Below are 19,808 nucleotides of genomic sequence, written 5' to 3'. Positions count from 1 at the left end.
TGATTGCCGCTTGGCACTTGTGCGGTTCACTGCACCAGCCGAATAGTTTGCGCAGCATTGGGCAGACGACATCGCCCGGGTCGCCCCTCTATGAACCCCATCACTCACAGTTAAGATCATCGTGGTCTGTTTTGATGTGATCCTGTCCGTTTCCCCCAGATGTTCTCACTTGAGGGTGGTTGAGTCCGGTTGACGCCGGGGCTACCGGACATCCGGGCACCGGCCGGTAGACTACTGAGACCCCCGAGGCCCCCAGTCCTCCCCATTGCATGCCCCGAGGAGATGCTCGGCTGCAGTAAATTTGCTAGCTCAACATCACACTGCACGCAACATTGTGGTGTCTTTGAGTTTCGAACAATAAGTCAAACTGGACTTGGGGAGATTTTGGACGACCTTTATTCTTTTTTATTTTTTTGCACCTAGGAGCAAGAAAAGCCCAACCCAGCACTGAGGCCCGCACGCCATCCGCTAAATGATCCCCTCAAACAGAGCATTCATGGCCCCAATCACATCGGAACAGGCAACCGCCAATTGCTGCCTCTGTAAGCCCAGAAGTCAGCCCATGTCCGGGTCGTCTACTATTATCGAACTATTATCGATATAGGCTTAATTAGACTACAAAACTATCGATACGTAGACTGTGCCTGATGTGCTATGAGAGTTCCCGTTGAGGACAATTCACCCAGTGGTATTCTTTCCCTACTTCTTCCTGTAAACATCCCCCGTTCTCGCGATCTCAAAGTTGGCATCTTTTCCTCGGCCCTCCTTCTCATACTGCCGAACCAGCGGCAGGACATCCCTTCCGAACAGTTCAATCTCCTCATCATAGTGCAGAAAGGCCGTCAGCACGAGGTGGACGCCAAGGCTCTTGAGCAGCACCAGACGCTCGGCAACTTGTTCCTTGGTCCCGATGAGTTTGGTCTTGAACCCGTCGTTGTACTGGACCAGGTCGTCGAACTTGCTGTCGGCCCACATGCCCTTCTTGTTGGCCGTGCTGGCGCCCGCCTGTTGAACCGAGTCGCGGAACGCGTTGACGGCCTCTGCATCGGCCTTGCCCTGGATCTCCTGCAGCACGCGGACGGCCTCCTCCTCGGTCTCGCGGACGATGACGAAACCGTTGACGGCGAAGCGGACCTCGCCCTCGCGCCCGACCTTGGCCGCACGCGCCCGGACGTCCTCGATCTGGGCGCGGAACCCGTCGAGGTCGTTGCCGTTCATGAAGTACCAGTCGCTGACCTCGGCGCCGTTGTTGCGCGCGTCGTCGCTGTTGCCGCCCTGGAAGATCTCCGGGTGCGGCTTCTGGACAGGCTTGGGGTTGAGAACGTAGTTCCGGTAGCGGTAGAAGTCGCCGCCGAACGTGAAGCCGACGTCGTCGGGGGCCGTCCAGATGCCCTTGAGACAGCGGATGAACTCGTTGCTGCGGCGGTAGCGCTCAGCGTGCTCGAGCCACCACTCGCCGATGGCGGTGAACTCTCCCTTGAACCAGCCGCTGACGATGTTGACGGCGATGCGGCCATTGCTGTAGTGGTCGATGCTGGCGATCTGCTTGGCGACCGTCGTCGGGTTCCACGGCCCCGGGAGGATGGCGGCGATGACCTTGATGGTGTCGGTGGCCTGGAGGATCGCCTGGGAGAAGGACACGGACTCGTGCTGGTTGGCGGCGCCGTACCCGGACGTGAACCGGATCTGGGTCAGGCCGTACTCGATGCCGGCCTTCTCTGCTGCTTTTGCATACTTGACGTTGCTTGCGAGGTCCCAGTTCGTCTTCTGTGGGATCTTGCTGATGATGAGACCTCCCGAGACGTTCGGCACCCAGTAGCTGACAGGTCAGTGATCCATTTGTGAGATGAGTTGGAATGTGTGAAGCGTACGCGAAGAGCAACCGATCTGATTCGGTGTTCAGGGGATGTGGTTGAGCCGCCATCCTGGCTGATGATGATGAGTAGACAGATGGGGAGGTGTGAGATTCCAATGACAGAGAGGCGTGGAACGCGTGGTATGAATGCTCGAGGTCTGCTTAATCCAGAGGATAATCGTATTGATTTTGAAGAAAGAAGTCAATTTGGATGTCTGCCAAACGTGAAAAGAATGATACCGAGTACTGATGGTTTGCTGCACGGCTACCGCGGTGTCTGGAATCCTGAGAAGTAATGGGACGAGCAGTGCATAATATCGCGACATTGCTTAACGGCAAACTAGCTCTGAGCTGTTTTTACCACCATGGGGAACCATCACGATCGGCAGGTCCACAGGAAGGTCCAGTCGGGGTAAAACTGCGTCACTGGCCTGATGCTGGGTATGGCGCCATCTTGGAGTGCAACGCTCGGGATGCATGTCAGAGTTCAGATAGATGCGCCTTCACCCCGGCCGCGGCACATCGCGGTGCACGACGGCAGATGCAACGCCGATGGGGACAGCTTTTCCGCTCAACCGGCCCCTTTTCTGAGGCAATCACATCATTCCAGACTGAATGGCGAGCTTGAGCCATCCCAACTGACTGGGAAATGGGGGCCGTACAACAAGGAGCCGAGAGTTTGCCCCGCTCTCACACCTCTGGATAAGACTTTCTGGAGAGATGTTGGCAGAGAGAAAAAGGACCCGATGAAGCGGTAACGGTGGATTTGTGACCACCCGCACGCGGGCCACCTCCACGGCCCCATCGTTTCGTTCTTCTTAGGATGGCGCGAGGTGGGATTCCTTTGAGATCTGCGAACCTTATTCGGATGCAGTCATTACTTGGTTGATGGCGACATGGCCGAGCTCCAAGCTCTGAACTCAAGGGTGTAATTAATTGGGTTGGGCATGGCAGCTGCGGGAGTTGTTGAGCTTTGGCAGCTCTGATATCGTCCGTCTTGTGGGAGTTCTTCACGCTCCCAGATCCCGTTTATCAGTTCCTGACTTACTCAACTGATTCTCTTGTCATCTCATTGCTTTATTCACGGGAGCGCTCCTTCGAATCGGTTTTTTCCCTTTATCGGAACCGCTCTCTTCCGCCCAAGATGTCTGCCTACTCCCCGGCCCAGAACGGGGCAAGTGAGAAAGGAATAGAATCCGTGAGGCCCGAGACGACTCTGGAGAGATCCGAGACGGTTCAGATCAACGGCGCGCGGTTCCCGGCACCGAGGCCACTTCCTACTGCCGCAGTGAGTTCTGGGCCACCCCCCACGCCGATGAGCTTTGTCAAAATTATTCGAGAAAGAAAGTCTTCCTAACAGCACGTTGACAGACTTCGCTCCCCATCGGCGCGTTCGCCACGACGCTGACGACGCTCTCGCTCAGTTTGATGGAGTGGCGAGGGGTCACGACGACCAACGTCTACATTGCGAACTTCTTCTTCCTCGCCGCGTTCGGGCTCCTCATCTCCGCGCAGTGGGAGCTCACCGCCGGCAACGGCTTCGGGTACAGCGTCTTCAGCGCTTTTGGTATGCTTGCCCGCCGCCGTCGCGGATCGAGCCTGGGGTTCACTTGGTTGATAGTTACTTACACGCGAACTCCAGGTCTGTTCTACGCGGGCTATGGGGCCATCTTGACGCCCTCCTTCGGGGTGGCTGCGGCCTACGGCGATGACATCCAGCAGTATAATAACGCCTTGGGACTTTTCATGATCAGTGAGTTTTGGAATCCACGGCTGTCAAGTCCTTCATCTTGGAGGAATCTAACGCTGCGTCTTCTGCTACAGTTTGGAGCGTCTTCGTCCTCGCGTACTTGGTGGCATCCCTGCCCACGAACGTCGTTTACATCCTGATCTTTGTGTTTGTGGAGCTCGCCTTCGTCGCCGTTGCCGCTAGTTACTTCGCCGCGGCGGACGGCAAGCAGGCAGCCTCGACGGGGCTCAAGAAGGCTGGTGGTGCTTTTGCCTTTCTTGCTGGGCTTGTCGGGTGGTGAGTGGGCGAGATGTTCTTTTTGTTTTTGAAAGAGTTTATTTACTGACGCTATCCAGGTACTTGACTTTCCACCTGCTACTGAAAGACTCGGTCGTGGAGTTGCCGCTAGGGGATACATCGCAGTACTTCCCTAAGACGAGGAAAAGGCAGGAATAACGCTGCATCGAAGGATGGAGAGGCTTTCCGGAAGGGTGTTTGATGGGCTTGATATCGCGGACATGAAGTTTTGGCGTTGTCACGCCGGCAATCAGTCTACTTTATCTCGGGTTTGCTATGGTTCACATCTCACGATGGTAGATAAACTTTCCGCCAACCATGGTATTATATCCTCCTATCTGAAGCATTCGGAGAAAGATGATCCTTAACCCTGATAAAGGGGCGCCCTTTTTGCAGTCTTGTTCCATCATCCATCCCATCAATCTTCAGTCCGCTATCCCTCAGTTACTAGGAAAGACCGGCCAACCCAGTAATCATGGGCATCACAACCTTCCACCCGTTTCCGCAGCTGCCAGGAGAACTTCGAGACGTGATCTGGGACCACGCAGTCCGTCCTGTCGATCTCCGTGGTGTCCAATACTTCTCTTTCTACACTAACCACGAAGTCCCCGAAAAGATTAAGTCACATCTGATGCCATTGTCGCACACATACCAGCGGGAAGTTCTCGGTGCCCCGCTCGCTGACGACGATGCATTGACTGCAAGTTGGAACCATAACAAGTCCACTTACGCCATCGACGGTGCTCTATGGACTACTTGTAAGGAGTCTCGCGCCGCCATGCATCGCCGGTACAATCTATGCCATTGGGCCGATCTTTACGATGATCCATGCCGACCACTTCTCTCTGATTCGAGCCGCCTTAGCATTCGCCACGAGGACTACAAGGATCTGCCAGCCATATTTCCAGTCCATGACAGCAACAACTGGCAATACATAACTGTCCTACCGAGGCGGGATCTCATCATGCTACAGACGTGGGACGTTGATGATTTCTCAAGTCTGGGTGACGGCCACATGTTTTCGTCTATGCCTCGCGGCTTCGTCAGCTTTGCGGACATTGCGGTGGAATTCGACCCATCCTGGGACTACGACGAGCTCGAAGAGTATCAGCAAGAGTGGATCCACGGCGACCTCAGTTACAACTTCAAGTATGACAGACCTAGATGGGCGACTTATCGCCTGTTGCTGGACGCTATGAAAGAGATGCATAATACAAGGCTGTGGATGGTGGACCGTCGTCTCCGCCTGCAGGCCACAGCCCTTGACGAACGCTCCACTAGCGTGATGAGATGGGAGACCCGTGTGGTGTTCCGTGGGGACGGTTGCAAGTACTACGAGATACCAGACTCGTGCTCGGATTTATGTTTGATCGAGACGGATGAGGATGCGGCGTGCTTGTCATTTGTTTGGATGCTTGAACAGATGTGCAGGGAGCAATTGGAGAAAGACTTTGATGATCTGGAGAGAGAATCTGATTATGAGGAGTACCCCCTGCATATCCGATCCTTTCAGTCCTGGGGAGTTTTGGCATGCGAGGAAGCTTGAGGTTCAAGAATTCTGGTTGCTGCCTGCGGGCATTGCACGGCCGGGGTCACTGGCTGCGAGGTGGGCGAGAAGGAATAAGGTAGATAGATGCTGGTATCCCAGATGGCCCTGCCCAACATGCCTGGAAAGCGAAGGCAGCAGGCGGGTGATGTTGGATGTCATGGCAGGTGAGTTGTGTGTGTGTTTGCCGGGCTGTTCCTATTGTACGGGAAGCAACGGCTGTTCTGTACCGTACCTACCTACCTCCTGGCCTAGCTACCTTGGATAGATCACAGGCAGGGGGCGGCCCTAAACGGGATGTCGCCTTGGGTGAAGACCTTAAGGCTGGGTGAAGACCTTAAGGCTCTTGGCTTCGGATGATTTCTTCCATCCCTTTCCTCTTCATCTCTTCCCTTTCCATCTCTTCCCCTATTCATCCTCAATCATCATTATCTTCCATCATCTTTGCCTGCAGCCGGCGCACTACTGCAAAATACAGTTCGCTGCCGCCACCATCACCACCACCACGCTGCTGTCACCACTGCCACCGCCGCAATGAACTATGTACGCTTTTCTACCCTCCCTTCTTGTCGCCAGCTCCATTCAAAGCGTCTTGCATACACTGCTTTTGAAATGATGATTTCTTTAGCAAACTTACAAAATGTGTATAGCACTGGCACCCATACAGCCAGCCCCCCTAAAGGCCGTGGCCGGGGCCGTGGCTTTGGCCGCGGTAACGTAAGTGTCTTGCCTATCCTTTGTTCAACCTCTTATCAAAGACTGGGGCTAAAACAGTTGGATTTCCAGAGATCAGTGTCTGGGGTAAGTCGCCAAGCACTCATCCGAATGTCTTCGAGGGCTCACCCAGTATTCTCCGTTCGGCCCTTAGACAACCACATTTGTTACACCACATCATCATCGGCATCTTTACTATCACCATCATCGTTATCATCACCATCATCATTACCATCATTAACCACCAACTTCTCGGTATGTCTGCAGCCTTGCCATGTGTGTCTAGGTTACTTACACAACCTTTACTACAGGACAGCAGCTTTGCTGCAACCTCTGCCCCCCACCCTCCCCCTAATGGCCTACGGGCACTTTCCCCCTGTCCCAGCGGCGCCTGCGCGCGCGGCCCCTGGGCCGAAAGTATGTCTGAAAACTGGTTGCCTGTTGGTCTCGTTGATCGATTGTGCTGACTATAATATAGAAATATTCCACTGCATGATATAAGTTGAAAATTGCTGTAAGTACTTGTGTTTTTCTGTTCTTCACACAAAAGCTGATTTATTCTAGAATGAGGAGAAAGCAATAGCGGTTAGAGATTGTCATCCATGCCATCGTCTGTTTCGTCGTCTGATTCATCGTATATCGTCTCATTTCAGCTTCTTGCCCTCTCTCTATCAAATGTCTTGTTGGCTAATGGAAGTGTTCAGAGGTCGGCCTTCAATAGCATCGACCACAATTATTGCAGGCAAGGATCAATGCCGAGCTGGCCAAGCTCGGCGAGATATGCCCTGACTGCCATTTCTTTTCGCTTCTTCATCAACTGACTCTTCGGGTGTAGCCGCCGAGGGCCACCGACAATGAAAAGTGATTTTCAAGAATTGAGAGGTCAGTAGGGGTGGGTGGTTGAATAACATTAAGAGGGGCAGTTGAAGAGCATCGGGAGACGCAGCCGGGCTGCAAAACAGAGATAATCAAGAAAATTCGAATACCAGTCACCTAGTACCACCGCCCTTGTTTCCCCCATGCTTGACAGGCAACACGCACACATGGTCAGACTTTCAGAACGCCACGAACTTCTCTGTACCCCTCCAGTAACTGTTGCGCCCTATCCGGATTTCTGACCTTGAACTGCATGGGGAAAGGCAATGGCTCCAGGATGACGTTGGAGTTCGTCGCCTGGGTGTCGAAGGTTACGTCCTCGCCGGTAGCAGGGCACTTCTTCAACCCCATGTCGAACGCCCAACACACGCCCGCTCCCGCGACAAACATCTCATCATCGACGAGGTTTTGACCGAGGCAGGTCCGGCGGCCCCATCCGAAGGTGTGCATGCCGACACCCTCGCGGAAGTTCGGGTACCGGGTCAGCGGCTCTTGGTACGTAGGAAACTTGGGGTCCAGGAAGCGATCTGGACGGTAGTGCTCCGGGTCGGGGTACTTTTCGGGGGCCCGGTTGATGTTCCTGTTGATGCTGTAAGTAGGTGGTAGTCATGAGAGAAAAGGGGTTATGACAGACCATTCACAGGCAAGAATGATGGTTCCCTTTTCGATCTTGACGCCTTGAAATTCGGACTCGTTCTCGCATTGATGAGGAACTCCTGTAAAAGCCAATCAGCTCTTGCGCACCCAGCAACCCAGACATCGTTCCCTTGCACCATGACTTACCGAGCGGGACTCCGGACCTCCACCGGAGAGTCTCCTTCAAACAAGCCCTCACGGTAGGCAGCTCGGCAAAGTCGTCGCGGGTCGGCATCCTGTCTCCGCAGACCCTATCGATCTCGGTTTGGCACTTCTTCAGCCATTCTGGGTGAAGCGCCATGCACATGAGGAAGAACTGCATAGGCCCGGAAATGGTAACGACGCCTACGAGGCACTGGAACCCGAGCATACAGGCCGCAAAGTCTTCTGCCTCCTCGTCCTGCTCCAGCGTCTCGTTCCCGGCCGCCTGTAGCTGCTCAAAGTACCGGTACGCCCACGTGTCTGCGGGCAGGTCGCCCTTGCGGTACCGTGCCTTCGCGACCCGGAACGTCTGGAGCCACCAAGCGCGCTGTCCTCTCTCCCGCTTGACCTCGTACTTGCGCCACGGGTTGTGTCGGACGAGGTCGGCAAGGTGCCAGAGCGGCGTCATTGTGTTGACGATGGGGCCCGAGATGGACATGCGCGTGAGCGTCTCGATGGCGCTGTCGCCGTAGGCCCTGCCCTGCGTCGAGTCATCCCACGCGAGGCGGCTGATGATGCGGCCCGTCAGCTCGCGGGTGTTGCCGTGGAACTTCTCGGGGTCCAGGAGCAAGGTGACCAGCCACCGCTTGACCTCGTTCTCGATGTGTCCATAGAAGTGGTGTTGGTGGGCGGCGGCCATGGCGGCGTGGACCCATTTCCGCTGGTATTTCCACGTGTCTACGCAATGAGATACAGGTTAGTGTCGAAAAGTTTCTTAGCGACCCCTGCTTCTTGGGGTTGTTGTGACGATGGCTTACCATGACGGTCCATCAGTGCAGAATACGCCGGCCCGAGCTTGTGGTCAATGAGGGCCCGAATCTGAGGCCGGCCCGCAAAGTTGTTCCCGTTCTTGATGAGAAGATCCTGGGCCATCTCCTCGTCAGAGATGATGACAAACTTCTGGCCAAGCATGCTGGTCTGGTAAATGGGCCCGAACTCATCGGCCCACTCCTTTAGCTTGAGCCACATGGCAAACCTGGGCAAGTCATGGACGCGGCCAACGATAGGATACTGTTTGGGGCCAGGGAACCGGTTGGGCTTCTCGGAAGTCTTCCTCTTCGCGCGGGTCAGGGCTGTCCATCCTGAGAAGCGCCCGTACGCGGAGAAGAGAACACCCGGCACTACCAGAATGCCCAGGTATAAGATGATTAAAGCAAAGCTATCCATTATTGAACGTGCTGATGCTGCAGGAAGATGGAAAGGAATCGGAATGTGTCGAACAAAAATTCCGGGGAGCGGGCTCAGAATCAAAGGGGGGGAGCAGTGCAGGGTATATATGTTGAGTTTGACTTAGACCCAACGATGCATGTAAGGCAAGCAAACTTCTTGGCGCCCGGTGACCGGATCAAATCAATACGGATCAGCACCCTGCACGGGATTTTGGTTCGACAACTTTAAGGGACGAGGCGAGTGTCGCGTCCACGCTAGCCTGTAATGGCATCATGAGATACGAAAGGAGAACGACGATAAGAAGCGGGCACTTTTCAGGATTGATTACTGGCAGACAGAGCTATCAAGTGAGCGACTGGAAAGGCATTCAGCAAGCTGCCGCTGCCCTCCGGCTGCTCGGTGCCGGCCAAAAGATTACCTGAGCCCCTCGTGGCAATAAGTTTCGAGGCCCGGGTTACGAGATGGAGTAAGTCGGTGTGCAAACTCACCCCTACCCCGCCCTTCCCTGTCTTGTTTGCGTCGACAGGGGCTTATCAACCCAGTTGGAGCAAGTCGACTGAGTTAACGTGGGCGACCATGGAAAAGCCCTTCCCTGACCACTCCCGCAGGATTCCAGGTAGGAATGGCGCCAGAGCCTGCGCCGCTTTGCAAGGGAGAGACGGGCGTTGCATCGCTACCTGGCCTGGCACCGAGACATCGCACTCCGCGTAAGTGGCCGGGTGCATGCCCGCACGAAAAGTAGCGAAGTCATCGCTTCGAAGCAACGCCATGCATGTGCGAGGGGAAAAGTCTCGTGTTCTTGAGTCATCGGCAGTCTGTTTGTTTTATTTTATATAGACACATCCCTGTTCAGCGTCACCTCCCCCCGTGCGACATCAAAAACAAGCTTCTTTATCAATCATCCGAAGTTGACAGCCCCCGAGCTGCTCTAGAGGCATGCTTAAACCACAATCGCCACGTTGGGGTGAAGCACGGGCGCGGGAGGACGTGCGACACCGGAACCGCTGGATGGCTTGTGCAGTGTAGCCATTCAGCTGTATGACCAAGCCAGTGAGTGAGCTTCTCACCCCCAACCGCGCTTGTCATGCGGTGAGATGCAACGCGGCGGCGTCAGCGGGGCTAGGCTTCTGACGCTACGGCGGCAGTCAGACGTCCCCAGATGGCTTTCATCGTGCAGGGGGCAAATGCCTTTGCTGGGATCCGAAGGGATTGGGGTCAAATCCCTCCGCGCCATTTTCAAAAAGTTCTTCAAGGCGGACGGACGTCAGTGAAACCAAGAATAAACTTCCGAAATCATCAGTCGATATGGATAGACTGAGGACCTGTCGATCCAGTAATTACCCCCGCGAGACGGGACGAACAGGTTAGTTCGTAAGTGCAGGCTCCCTGTCTTGGGGGTGGGGGGGGCGCGTTAGGTCGCGCTGTCAGATCAACATGTCTCCGGAGCGAGGCGGGGAGGTAAGGCGGGATAGCAGCTGCAAGGGGGACGAATCACGGCCGACGGCCCTGCATCTCGGCCCCGGGGTGGGTCAGTGGGGAACTCCGGATGACTTCGAGATACGGCGGTGGATTGGCCGGCATGCGCCACAGCGGGTGGACGCCTATGTTGTTGGTCCGCGAAAGGATTCAATTTCTATTTGATTATTTCCCAAGGTTTTTATATTTAATGCAGGACAGAAAGCAAGACCTGCAGTTGAGTGAGAGGTTGTGGGACTTGATCCCATGAATGCCGTGGGGTTCGCGTCTTCGGGATTATCAGCCGTTGTCGCGAGGAGCGGCGGACCCCGAGCGCTGACATGTCGTCAGGAGGGAGAAACTTGACAGGCGGCCTAAGGCCTCTCAGCGGCTCAACGCGTGGGACAAAGCCTGGAGCGGTCCTCCGCGCGGCCGCCGAGCAGCTGGCACGCCGGCAGATACGTCCTATTTCCAAGGGCCATCGTGTGCTTCCACCCACCCGTTCAATGATCATAGAAGGTATCTCAGTCTGCATACTTTGATTTGTAAATAATAGAAAAACATTTCTACATCTTGATCATCATGCGACTGCGGTACCATTTTAGCCCTCTGGTGCCGGGCAACGAACAACTTGTTATTACGGGACCGGCCCATTTGCCTAACCGTTATCTCGTTTATATTCGTCGCTTGACCTTTATGGACCCCTACTAACCGGCTGAGTCATCGCCGAAAAAACAGCCTTTTTTCCACGAACTTGACCAGCAGTTACTGTCTGCTGTAACATCCTGATTCGTTCATGCTTGTCTAGGCAAACCTCCTACTAGAGGTTTAACCCTTCATGAGAGACACCCGTCATCTGACAAACCCTTTGGAGATGACTTGGAGAGCGGGCTGGCTGGGGTCTCTGCGGCTGCCATATCAGACAGATTAGTTCAGGGGTGTATTATTCAGCAAGACATTACATTGAAGAAATGCAGTTTGTTGTTTAGTCCAAGGGTGGTGGAGATTGACATAGGTCGAAGGGTGCTGGAGCATTAGACTTTTCAGTGTGCCCTCTGCCAAGTCTTTCCTGCATGGGTGGATGGACAGCGCTTTTACTACGATGTCCATGTCCCCATTCCCGAAGATGCCGGTGAAGGGCTTGGTATGGTGGAGAAATATGGCGATCTACAGTTAGGCAGACAGGTAAAAGATACGTTGCTTGTGTTAGTTGCGTGGTTTGACACGAGGTTGTGGAGATGCCAGGAGAGAAGCACGAACCGGCTGTATTCCACACTTGTATCCGTACCTTGCTTTTGGATGTCGCGTGAAGTCCAGGGAACAAGTCAGGCACCACTTCTTAAGGCGCAAGGCCCAGGTGACACTTCTCTCTGAAGAAGTATCCGCATCGCTTTACGGCGAATCTTGGGGTTGAAGCCTGACGTCTAGTTATCTCCGTGTGTGTGTTCCCGGAATTGACTTCTAAACTGTGTTTTATCTCCGTGACCAAATTTCCGATTTGGGAACCCTCCACCGAGAGAGTGCCTTGCATCCACTCGGAGTTCCTGGGCGGCCGGCCCGAGTTTCTCACCACCGTAGCCGGCGGAAGCACCTAGACGACAGCCACACCGTTGTCCAGCTTGGTTTCCGCGCTACCAGCCGCTTGATGTAACCAACCAAGTACCGAAATGCAAGGCATCGTTGCTCACTTGATCGGTTCCAATTTAAGCTTCTGTCAATCCTTGTTCTAGCCTAGTCGCCGGGATCATGCGGAGCGGGTCTTCAAATTGTAGCTATGCCGAAATAGGACAAAATGTCATCGAACCTGTCTATGCGGTGACATGTTGGGACATAATGTCATCGAGCTGCTGTCGAGCGACTGCTTACGAAAGTCGGAGCGTTGACGATGCGATACCAAGTTTAAGATATTAGAATGAGCAACAGACCAAGTATATAAAGCCTGCTCGAATCGAACAGTTACGAAAAATTGAATGATCTCCATTGCACTCAACACTTATAATCCAATCTGGAAATAGAAATGGTCTCACTCACTTTGTCACTTGGCCTTTTTGCGGCGCTGGATTTGGTATCCGCCATGACCCCGTCCTCTATTTTGTTTACTGACGGCACCATTATCGCTTTCGATCAAGAAGCAAACGACTTGAACGTCATCCGCAATGGAAGCGTTCTCGTTCAGCAAGACCGTATAACCGGGATCTGGTCGAGTGGGGAAGATCCTTCGGTGTCGATTCCCCCCAACACCACGGTCGTCGATGCGGCAGGCAAGATCATTGCCCCCGGTTTCGTTGATACGCACCGTCACGGCTGGCAGACCCTGTTCAAAACCATGTTCTCCAACATCACCCTTATCGAATATTTCCTCCATTTCGGAGAGGCGGCTTCTGCTGGACGCGTCGATGCTGAGCAGGTCTACATTGGCCAGCTTGCCGGTCTTTACGAATCGCTGAACGCAGGCACCACTACCTCGCTCGATCACGCCCATCACACCTGGTCGGATGAGACGTCCTGGGCTGGCCTGAATGCCAGTATTGACAGCGGCGCACGCGTGTTCTGGTCGTACGCCTTCCATGAGGTCGCCAACTACACCATCGCCCAGCAGCTTGTTAACTTCCGCGATATTGTAAATGCTTCGCCACAGACGGATACAGCTGTGGAACTGGGTATCGCTTTCGATAGCTTCGACAACGGCTCTGTGGACCAGGAAACGATTGCCTCGGTCATTGACTTGGCGAAGTAAGTCTCCTCAGTACTATGTCAAGTATAATGGCATAAGCCAGTTTCCGAAGGCGTCTAACAAGAGATTCAATTCAGGGAAGCCAACATCTCGGTCCTCACAACCCATAGTGGAGGAGGCGTGTATGGAAGTAAGTTCCTTGGTCTCAATACGGCCTGCATTACCCCAGTTCGTAAGACGACTGACATAAGTGTGACTTGAAGACGACAATTCTCCTACCACTCTGCAGTCTCTGAACATACTCAACACAAGCATCCCCGTCGTGTTTTCGCACGGGTCATACGTCACTCTGAAAGACACGCTGCTTTTGCGGAGCACGAATCAGTTCCTCTCCATCACGCCCGAGTCGGAGATGGGCTTCGGTCTCGGACGCCCGACCAGCAACATGGCCATGGACCAGGCTGCCCTCGGTGTCGACACGCACGCCTTTTCGTCAAGCGATCTAGTCACCCAAGCTCGCATGTTCCTCCAGACAACGCGCTCCGCTGTCACCGACGAGCTCTTCCGGAAGTGGCAAGCTCCCGGATCGAACCCCATGAGTGTCACCCAGGCTTTCCTCCTCGCCACCCGCAACGGGGGTCTCGCACTTCGTCGTCCGGACCTCGGTGTTCTCAGTGTCGGTGCCAAGGCTGACATTGTGGTGTGGGATGGCACCAGCCCCAGCTTGCTAGGCTGGGTTGACCCCGTGGCGGCGATCATTATGCACTCCAACGTCGGTGATGTGGAGCATGTTCTTGTTGACGGCAAGTTCGTGAAGCGGGATCACAAGCTGGTCGTCGGGGACTATGGCAGCGTCAAGGCCCGATTTTTGGAGGCTTCGAACCGCATCCAGGAGGACTGGAATCAGATTCCCCGCCCTCAGCTCGGGGACCTCACTCAAGCCGGTGCTCGAATCATTGATCTCGAGCAGGTGGATGTCACGCCCGGGGAGGGCAACGGTTATGGTCAGCTGCATGTGTAAGACTGTCTGCCCAGCGGTATGAACACGCACAGTTGCTGTTAACAGTCGAGGAAATAGCGGATGGATACTGGTCTTTTGATTACTTGTCATTTAGCCATATACTTTGGGAAACCCTTCAAATAAAGTAGTATTCACCGGAGCATCAATTGTCAAGAGGCTCCACGACGGGCTCGACCTCGATCGGTGCTGAGACGTCACGGTTAGTCGGCCGTAATATACAGGACACCTTTGCTATCATATCTGCACTGATTCGACTACTTGACCTGTGCGGAGATACTTCAGTTGGGATATACAACGCCTCTTTCCCTGCACCTTTTTATTAGTTTATCTTTCTACCTCTGAAATTCCATATCTTTTGGCTCACTGGCTCAGCGAATGAACAGACCTAGGCTATCTATTATCTTGTTGTTGTCAGCGCTGAGTTTTTTGACCAGTAGGGCACAGCCGGTTGGAACAACACCCCACTGACGGTCTTACCCCTGGTCACGCATTGCCAATACCACAATATTGCCTCCGTGCCGCTCCCTCCTAGAATTTGCCTGCATGTTTTTAAATAAAAGGACTACGTTCGATCAGGCTGCGAGGGTTCGGTTAGGTGTCCGCCCAGTTGCCGTACCCAAGGTCGACAAGGTGACCTGCAGTCAGCTTCAGCCAAGCACAGATATGCCCCTTTCTCATACGATACAATATGCCGTTGATGCGGGTAATTGGCTTCACAGAAAAGGCCCAGACTTTTAATTTCTAATTTTATTTTTGTTTCCGTTTTGAGGTAGTGGTACTCGGGGGTGCCAGCCTTCAACATGGCAAGACTCGATCAGGGTAAGCAGGTGGTATTGAAGTAAAATGTTTGTTTCTGTTTTTGTTCTTTTCATTTTGATTTACTTACTCCTGGATGGTTCTGTGCACAATCTGCCAGGTACATCAGGCTAGCAGGGGGGCGGTTGGTTGGTCAGATCAGCCGTATACCAAGTCCTCATTGAGGTTGCTTTTTTTTCTGCAAGAGAACGGAGACGTTGGGCCCCGTTGCTCGGACTCAAACTCCGGACCATTGAGTACTTAAATATAACAAGTTCGAGATGTTCATAGCCTACTTCTCCCCATACCCGCAGCCTCTTTTCGACATACCACTCTCAAACAAAAGCGCCCACTATGATCCGGGATTTCTTCGACTTCGACGAGCGTGAATATGCGGTACGGATCTCCACTTACGACATAGATCAACTGCGCAAGCAGGAGATTGTCAAGACGCGCCAGATATACGCTGCCAGCGGCTCCATCGGCGCCGGCATAGGAGGCGCGGCTTTCACGGCCGGTGCAACGGTCGTCGTCACCGGTTACGGGGCTCGCAGGTACTACGTGGCTAGCAAGAAGCTCCAGCTCATCCAACAGGAAGTCACGAACCGTGGGTACTCTCTCCACGAGTTCCAGAAGCGCGACTTCCTCATCCCTGTTACGGCGTCCATGATCTCCGTCGGACTTGGCGCCGGTCTCAACTCGATCGCCGCGGCGTCCACCAACACGTCACTAATGGTGGATGGAGGGTTCACGCCATCCAACATGTCTGTCGTGGAGGCTCTCGTTGCCAATCCGGGCGACACCATCGGCGGTGCTCTGGATGGTGCCGCTCAGCAATCCTACGAGATGGTCCAGGCCGGGCTCGGGGTGGCGGCCGGCAGTCTCCCCGGAACAGACGAGTGTGCCCAGGTGCTGGCACAGAACACCGTCTGGGTTCCCGCCGACTCGGCGTCGCAAGCCGTCGGCTTCCAAGTCGGCATGGTCCTGGCGCAGGCGGCTGAGAAGGCCTTTGTTGGCCTCGCCAGCAGCGCCATCGCGACTTTTGTCATGGAGGGAATATGGAGCATCCAGATGTCCCGAGAATTTGCATCCTGCCCGCGACATCTTGGTGTCACTAAACTGACGTGCAGGATGTGTAACGAGATGATCAGTGATAGTTGGTATTGGCGTAAGTTCTGTCTCCGTCCTCCCTCTAGTCTGTTCTCCTGTATGTGGCTCACCAAGCCACTGCATTGCCTGCTGGGTCTTTATATACTTATACTGACTCGTGGGACCTTGCACCCACAGACTGATGCGAATGCAACTTTGACAACTACGACCTCTGCACCGGATGCTACAAGAAAGGCGCTCGCTGCCCCGGCGAATCACACACGCTTAAGCCGGTGCAGAAAGCCGAGAACCCGGATTTTGTCCCAGGCATATCCAACGACCTCTACGCCTCCACAAAAGTGTCATTGGGAACATACGACGTGAAGGAATCCATGAGTCGTCCCATGTTTCAGTGCGGTTGCTGTTCTGCCATCGTGTACCAAGGGATGCGCTACCGTATGTCCTGACCCATACCTCGCATGCAGTCGCCATTGCTTGCACTGACACATTTAGGTTGCCAAAGCTGCGACTACTACGATCTGTGTCTGGAATGTTACAAGACTGGACGTGACTGTGGCAATGTCTCTCATATCTTAGTGGCAAGCCCCTGCGCTGTAGACTGCTCGAGCGAGCCGCTCCATGTCAGCGACTGCTGCCGCAGAAGTGAACAGTTTGAGAATATAATCTGCAGTCACTGTGAAGTTGTCATCCCCCAAGGGAGGTTCTACCGTACGGCCTCTAGACTCCCTTCCGTTGGGCAACCGAGAGTATCTCGCCGAAGCTGACAGAAACCTCACAGACTGCTGCCTGTGTGACGAAGACGACTTTGATATGTGCCACGGCTGCTACAAGGCCGGAGGCAGCTGCCATAGTCCCGACGCCCATGCTTTGCAGCTACAACTCGCGGGCGACTGGACCGCATTGGATTCCCGGTTTTCGGCCTACTCTCGAACGCAGCAATACATGCTAACGAAGCTCGCCAAACTCTGCGCCGCGTGTGACGTCTGCGAGGAGGTTGTGGGCGAGGGCTATTTTTGGCGTAAGACTGTCCCCTGATCCTATGAAGCCGTAGCAATAGCCCTCCACGTGACTAACGTTAGGATCAGACTGCTACTCGTGTGGGGAGGCCGACTTCGACATCTGCAGCGGATGCTACGTGAGCGGCCATGGGTGCGTGGACAAGACGCACACCATGACTCTTCATTCGTTGGTAGGTACCCGTGATACCCGGTCAAAGAAGCCTGAAAGATCCCTCCTGTCTATGACGCGCCGTCTTCTATCTTGATTGAAAGTACGGGTTGGACATGTAGCTCGTCTTAGGTTTCACGGCGTTCTCGATTTGTATTCCTGGGGAGTTTCTGACTTTCAGCTATGCAGAACTCCTCTGCGGGTTCACTTCGATTTGGATGAGAAGGTAGCGAAAAAGGAGGAAAACCTCTTGCCAGCTGAGGCGGCCTGGAGGGAGGCTCCGGATTTGAATCAGATACCTGCAGGATTTGAGTAGAGCATGACTGGCGAATCCTGTTTCGCATGGGAAGCACTTAGATGTTAGCCAGACGAATTATTGTCTGAAGGCTAGTATAAGACAGAACTAGTTTGGGGCTTTGGGGTCTGCAAGGATGCAGAGGCGTACTATGTCTTCTCGGATGAACAGGCGATCTACGATGGAAAGCATCAAATACTAATAGTAACAGACTTATTTCTTAAGTAGCAGTTTATAAATAAAGAAGCTCATCGACCACGTAACCTACTATGTGCTGCAAAAAGACTTGGCTGGCTCATTAGGTTTGCATTACGTGGTTTGGTATAACTCAACTGGCAAGGAGGCCTATTTGCCGAGTGAGTCATACCTACTGCACCATGAACTCGTCTCACACACGTAACCTTGATGTCTTTCATGAGTGCTTTACAAATACCAACTCACCACCTCCGTTCTCCATCCCGGATTCTTGATCTCTTATACTACATAGACATCAGTATCATCCGCTCATTACGCTCTATATCTTATATTTCCCCGATAACGAAGCATCTATAATGCAGCCACAAACTCCGAAACTCAAAACCATTGAGCCAAGACCGAGGCTCAGATGGTTCTCATTTATACCACGCGAGGTGCTCCTCATGATTGCAGACCAGCTATCCACACCATCACAGGTGGCCTTTGCGTTAACCTGCAAGTACTTTTTTACAACACTCTGCCCAACTCACCAATTCCCACCACCAAATATGGACGATCTACTTGCTATTCTCCTACTATTAGGGAGAGATATGCCGAATTGGTTTCTATGCTTTGGATGCAAACGGCTGCTGCCCTTGAAGCGAAATAACGAGGGTAATCTGCAAGGACAGCTTCACACAAACTGTGATTCCAAGCTTCAAATTGTTCGCGAGTTCCTTCATAAACGTCCACTGAGGCGGCGTCATATCAGAAGCTGCCGTGGAGTTGGTTTATGTCATCCCTGGATCGAGAGCCTAAGTCTTGTAACTTGGAGACCAGCGGTTAGTGGGCTGGAACGTGGTGTTCCTGAAATCACTTTCACCGAGGGCCATCTTATCATGAACCGGCATTTTTACGGAGCAGCTCATGGATTACCTACTCAACATCTCGAAAGCATATTTGAGTTCGAAAGATCTATCCCCTTAGACAATGGAGAGATCAAAACACGCCACTTCCCGCTTGACGCCTATCTCCGTAGCAAGAGATACAACTTGCGGCCGCTACGTCAAAACACATTACAAGCTGCCACACGTTGGAAATTTACCCACGAAACCTCTGCGAAGGTGCTAGATGACGAACTGTATGTTTGCCGTCATCATGATATAAACGGGCCTCCGTGCTCCACGATCGACTTCTCTAGGGTTATTGATAGTCTCGAGCTCCCCGTGTGTCGACACATTCTTGGCTCCAGCAAGATGCCTAGTCTGCGTTTCTGGGACGAAGGCAACACTTGCATCCCCGAGCTCCAAAGCATACGGATATCTGCAACCGAGCCTCAATTGGATGTACATCCGGACAACGCAGTTGGCTCATGTAGGATGTGCTTTACCGACTATGAAATCGCCATTGAAAGAGGCGGGGACCAGAGAAAATGGAGTTTGAAGCTCACCACCTATCACAAGCTTGGAAATTTCCGCACGCTCAAAGATGACGCCTGGCTTGGGCTGATGCAAACCACCCGTTCAAGACTTCTTCCGGAATACCATGGAAAGTCTCCTGCAGGAGCAGTTCGCAAAAAATGGCTTCAAGACCGGGGAAAAACCTCAACAGCAGCAGGAGAGCGCAGCAATTCGGAAACCAGCACACATGCTGGCCCACTCCCAAGTTGGATTCTTCCTTTTCGTTTTATGGTTGAACGGCGCTATTCTCGCTTTGATGGCCCGAGTCTTGATTCATGGCTGGCATATCGCAAAGCTGTCGTCATGTGCTATTCAGGCCAGAATAATGAGGCCAGACCAGGCTCAGTTACTTATCATGGAACAAAGTCCGTAGGGGAGATTTCAGACTCATGAACGTTTGATGATTTCTGATTTAGGTAACGGGACAAGATCCATCTGTATGTTGCTATAAACGAGACGAGGATTTTGATCCACTTGGATTAGCCTCAAGGCTAGTGTATGTGTTTGCTTTAACAAGGCTCAGTTGAGGCTTTGGAGTAGCTATTAGAACTTACAAAGGGCAAAAATAGCTTGATTCGTATAACCTAATGCCCGAGACCTGGTTGGACGATGAAAGCCAAGCTGCTAACACTT

General features: G+C 53.3%; 6 protein-coding genes across 6 annotated transcripts; 4 read left to right on the top strand and 2 right to left on the bottom strand.

The window, feature by feature from the left end:
* Positions 1–699: 699 nt before the first annotated feature.
* Positions 700–1,924, bottom strand: CDEST_04411 (Putative Luciferase-like domain, FMNH(2)-dependent dimethylsulfone monooxygenase SfnG; the record flags this gene model as incomplete). Its single annotated transcript, XM_062920570.1, has 2 exons — positions 700–1,819; positions 1,872–1,924. The coding sequence occupies 2 exons, from the start codon at positions 1,922–1,924 to the stop codon at positions 700–702; spliced, it is 1,173 nt and encodes a 390-aa protein (XP_062776621.1).
* Positions 1,925–2,999: 1,075 nt separating this feature from the next.
* On the top strand, positions 3,000–4,040 carry CDEST_04410 (Putative acetate transporter GPR1/Ato2/SatP; the record flags this gene model as incomplete). Its single annotated transcript, XM_062920569.1, has 4 exons — positions 3,000–3,143; positions 3,227–3,608; positions 3,680–3,881; positions 3,941–4,040. 4 exons carry the CDS (start codon positions 3,000–3,002, stop codon positions 4,038–4,040), a joined length of 828 nt encoding a protein of 275 aa, XP_062776620.1.
* Positions 4,041–4,356: 316 nt separating this feature from the next.
* On the top strand, positions 4,357–5,427 carry CDEST_04409 (Putative 2EXR domain-containing protein; the record flags this gene model as incomplete). The annotated part of the gene is made up of 1 exon (XM_062920568.1): positions 4,357–5,427. The coding sequence occupies one exon, from the start codon at positions 4,357–4,359 to the stop codon at positions 5,425–5,427; it is 1,071 nt and encodes a 356-aa protein (XP_062776619.1).
* A 1,360-nt stretch (positions 5,428–6,787) lies between these two features.
* CDEST_04408 (Putative cytochrome P450) lies at positions 6,788–9,149 on the bottom strand. Its single transcript, XM_062920567.1, has 4 exons — positions 8,613–9,149; positions 7,801–8,532; positions 7,652–7,733; positions 6,788–7,597 (listed from the first exon to the last, which is right to left on the bottom strand). The coding sequence occupies exons 1-4, from the start codon at positions 9,019–9,021 to the stop codon at positions 7,189–7,191; spliced, it is 1,632 nt and encodes a 543-aa protein (XP_062776618.1). The 5' UTR covers positions 9,022–9,149; the 3' UTR covers positions 6,788–7,188.
* Positions 9,150–12,496: 3,347 nt separating this feature from the next.
* CDEST_04407 (Putative metal-dependent hydrolase, composite domain superfamily) lies at positions 12,497–14,174 on the top strand (the record flags this gene model as incomplete). Its single annotated transcript, XM_062920566.1, has 3 exons — positions 12,497–13,212; positions 13,291–13,343; positions 13,417–14,174. 3 exons carry the CDS (start codon positions 12,497–12,499, stop codon positions 14,172–14,174), a joined length of 1,527 nt encoding a protein of 508 aa, XP_062776617.1.
* A 3,858-nt stretch (positions 14,175–18,032) lies between these two features.
* On the top strand, positions 18,033–19,759 carry CDEST_04406 (Putative F-box-like domain superfamily protein). Its single transcript, XM_062920565.1, has one exon. It carries the CDS (start codon positions 18,093–18,095, stop codon positions 19,566–19,568), a length of 1,476 nt encoding a protein of 491 aa, XP_062776616.1. The 5' UTR covers positions 18,033–18,092; the 3' UTR covers positions 19,569–19,759.
* Positions 19,760–19,808: the final 49 nt, after the last annotated feature.

The sequence above is a fragment of the Colletotrichum destructivum genome, chromosome 3 (assembly GCF_034447905.1).
Source record: "Colletotrichum destructivum chromosome 3, complete sequence".
NCBI classification, from domain to species: domain Eukaryota; kingdom Fungi; phylum Ascomycota; class Sordariomycetes; order Glomerellales; family Glomerellaceae; genus Colletotrichum; species Colletotrichum destructivum.
This window is presented reverse-complemented; position numbering and strand designations above follow the sequence as displayed.

What these genes read in the sequence shown, in the direction of transcription:
- CDEST_04408 (XM_062920567.1), bottom strand. Translation starts at nt 9,021, where the DNA reads ATGGATAGCTTTGCTTTAATCATCTTATACCTGGGCATTCTGGTAGTG. An exon ending in TGCACTGATGGACCGTCATG is followed by an intron (nt 8,533 to 8,612) that starts GTAAGCCATCGT and finishes CTCATTGCGTAG; the next exon opens with ACACGTGGAAATACCAGCGG. An exon ending in ATCATTCTTGCCTGTGAATG is followed by an intron (nt 7,598 to 7,651) that starts GTCTGTCATAAC and finishes CAGCATCAACAG; the next exon opens with GAACATCAACCGGGCCCCCG.
- CDEST_04406 (XM_062920565.1), top strand. Translation starts at nt 18,093, where the DNA reads ATGCAGCCACAAACTCCGAAACTCAAAACCATTGAGCCAAGACCGAGG.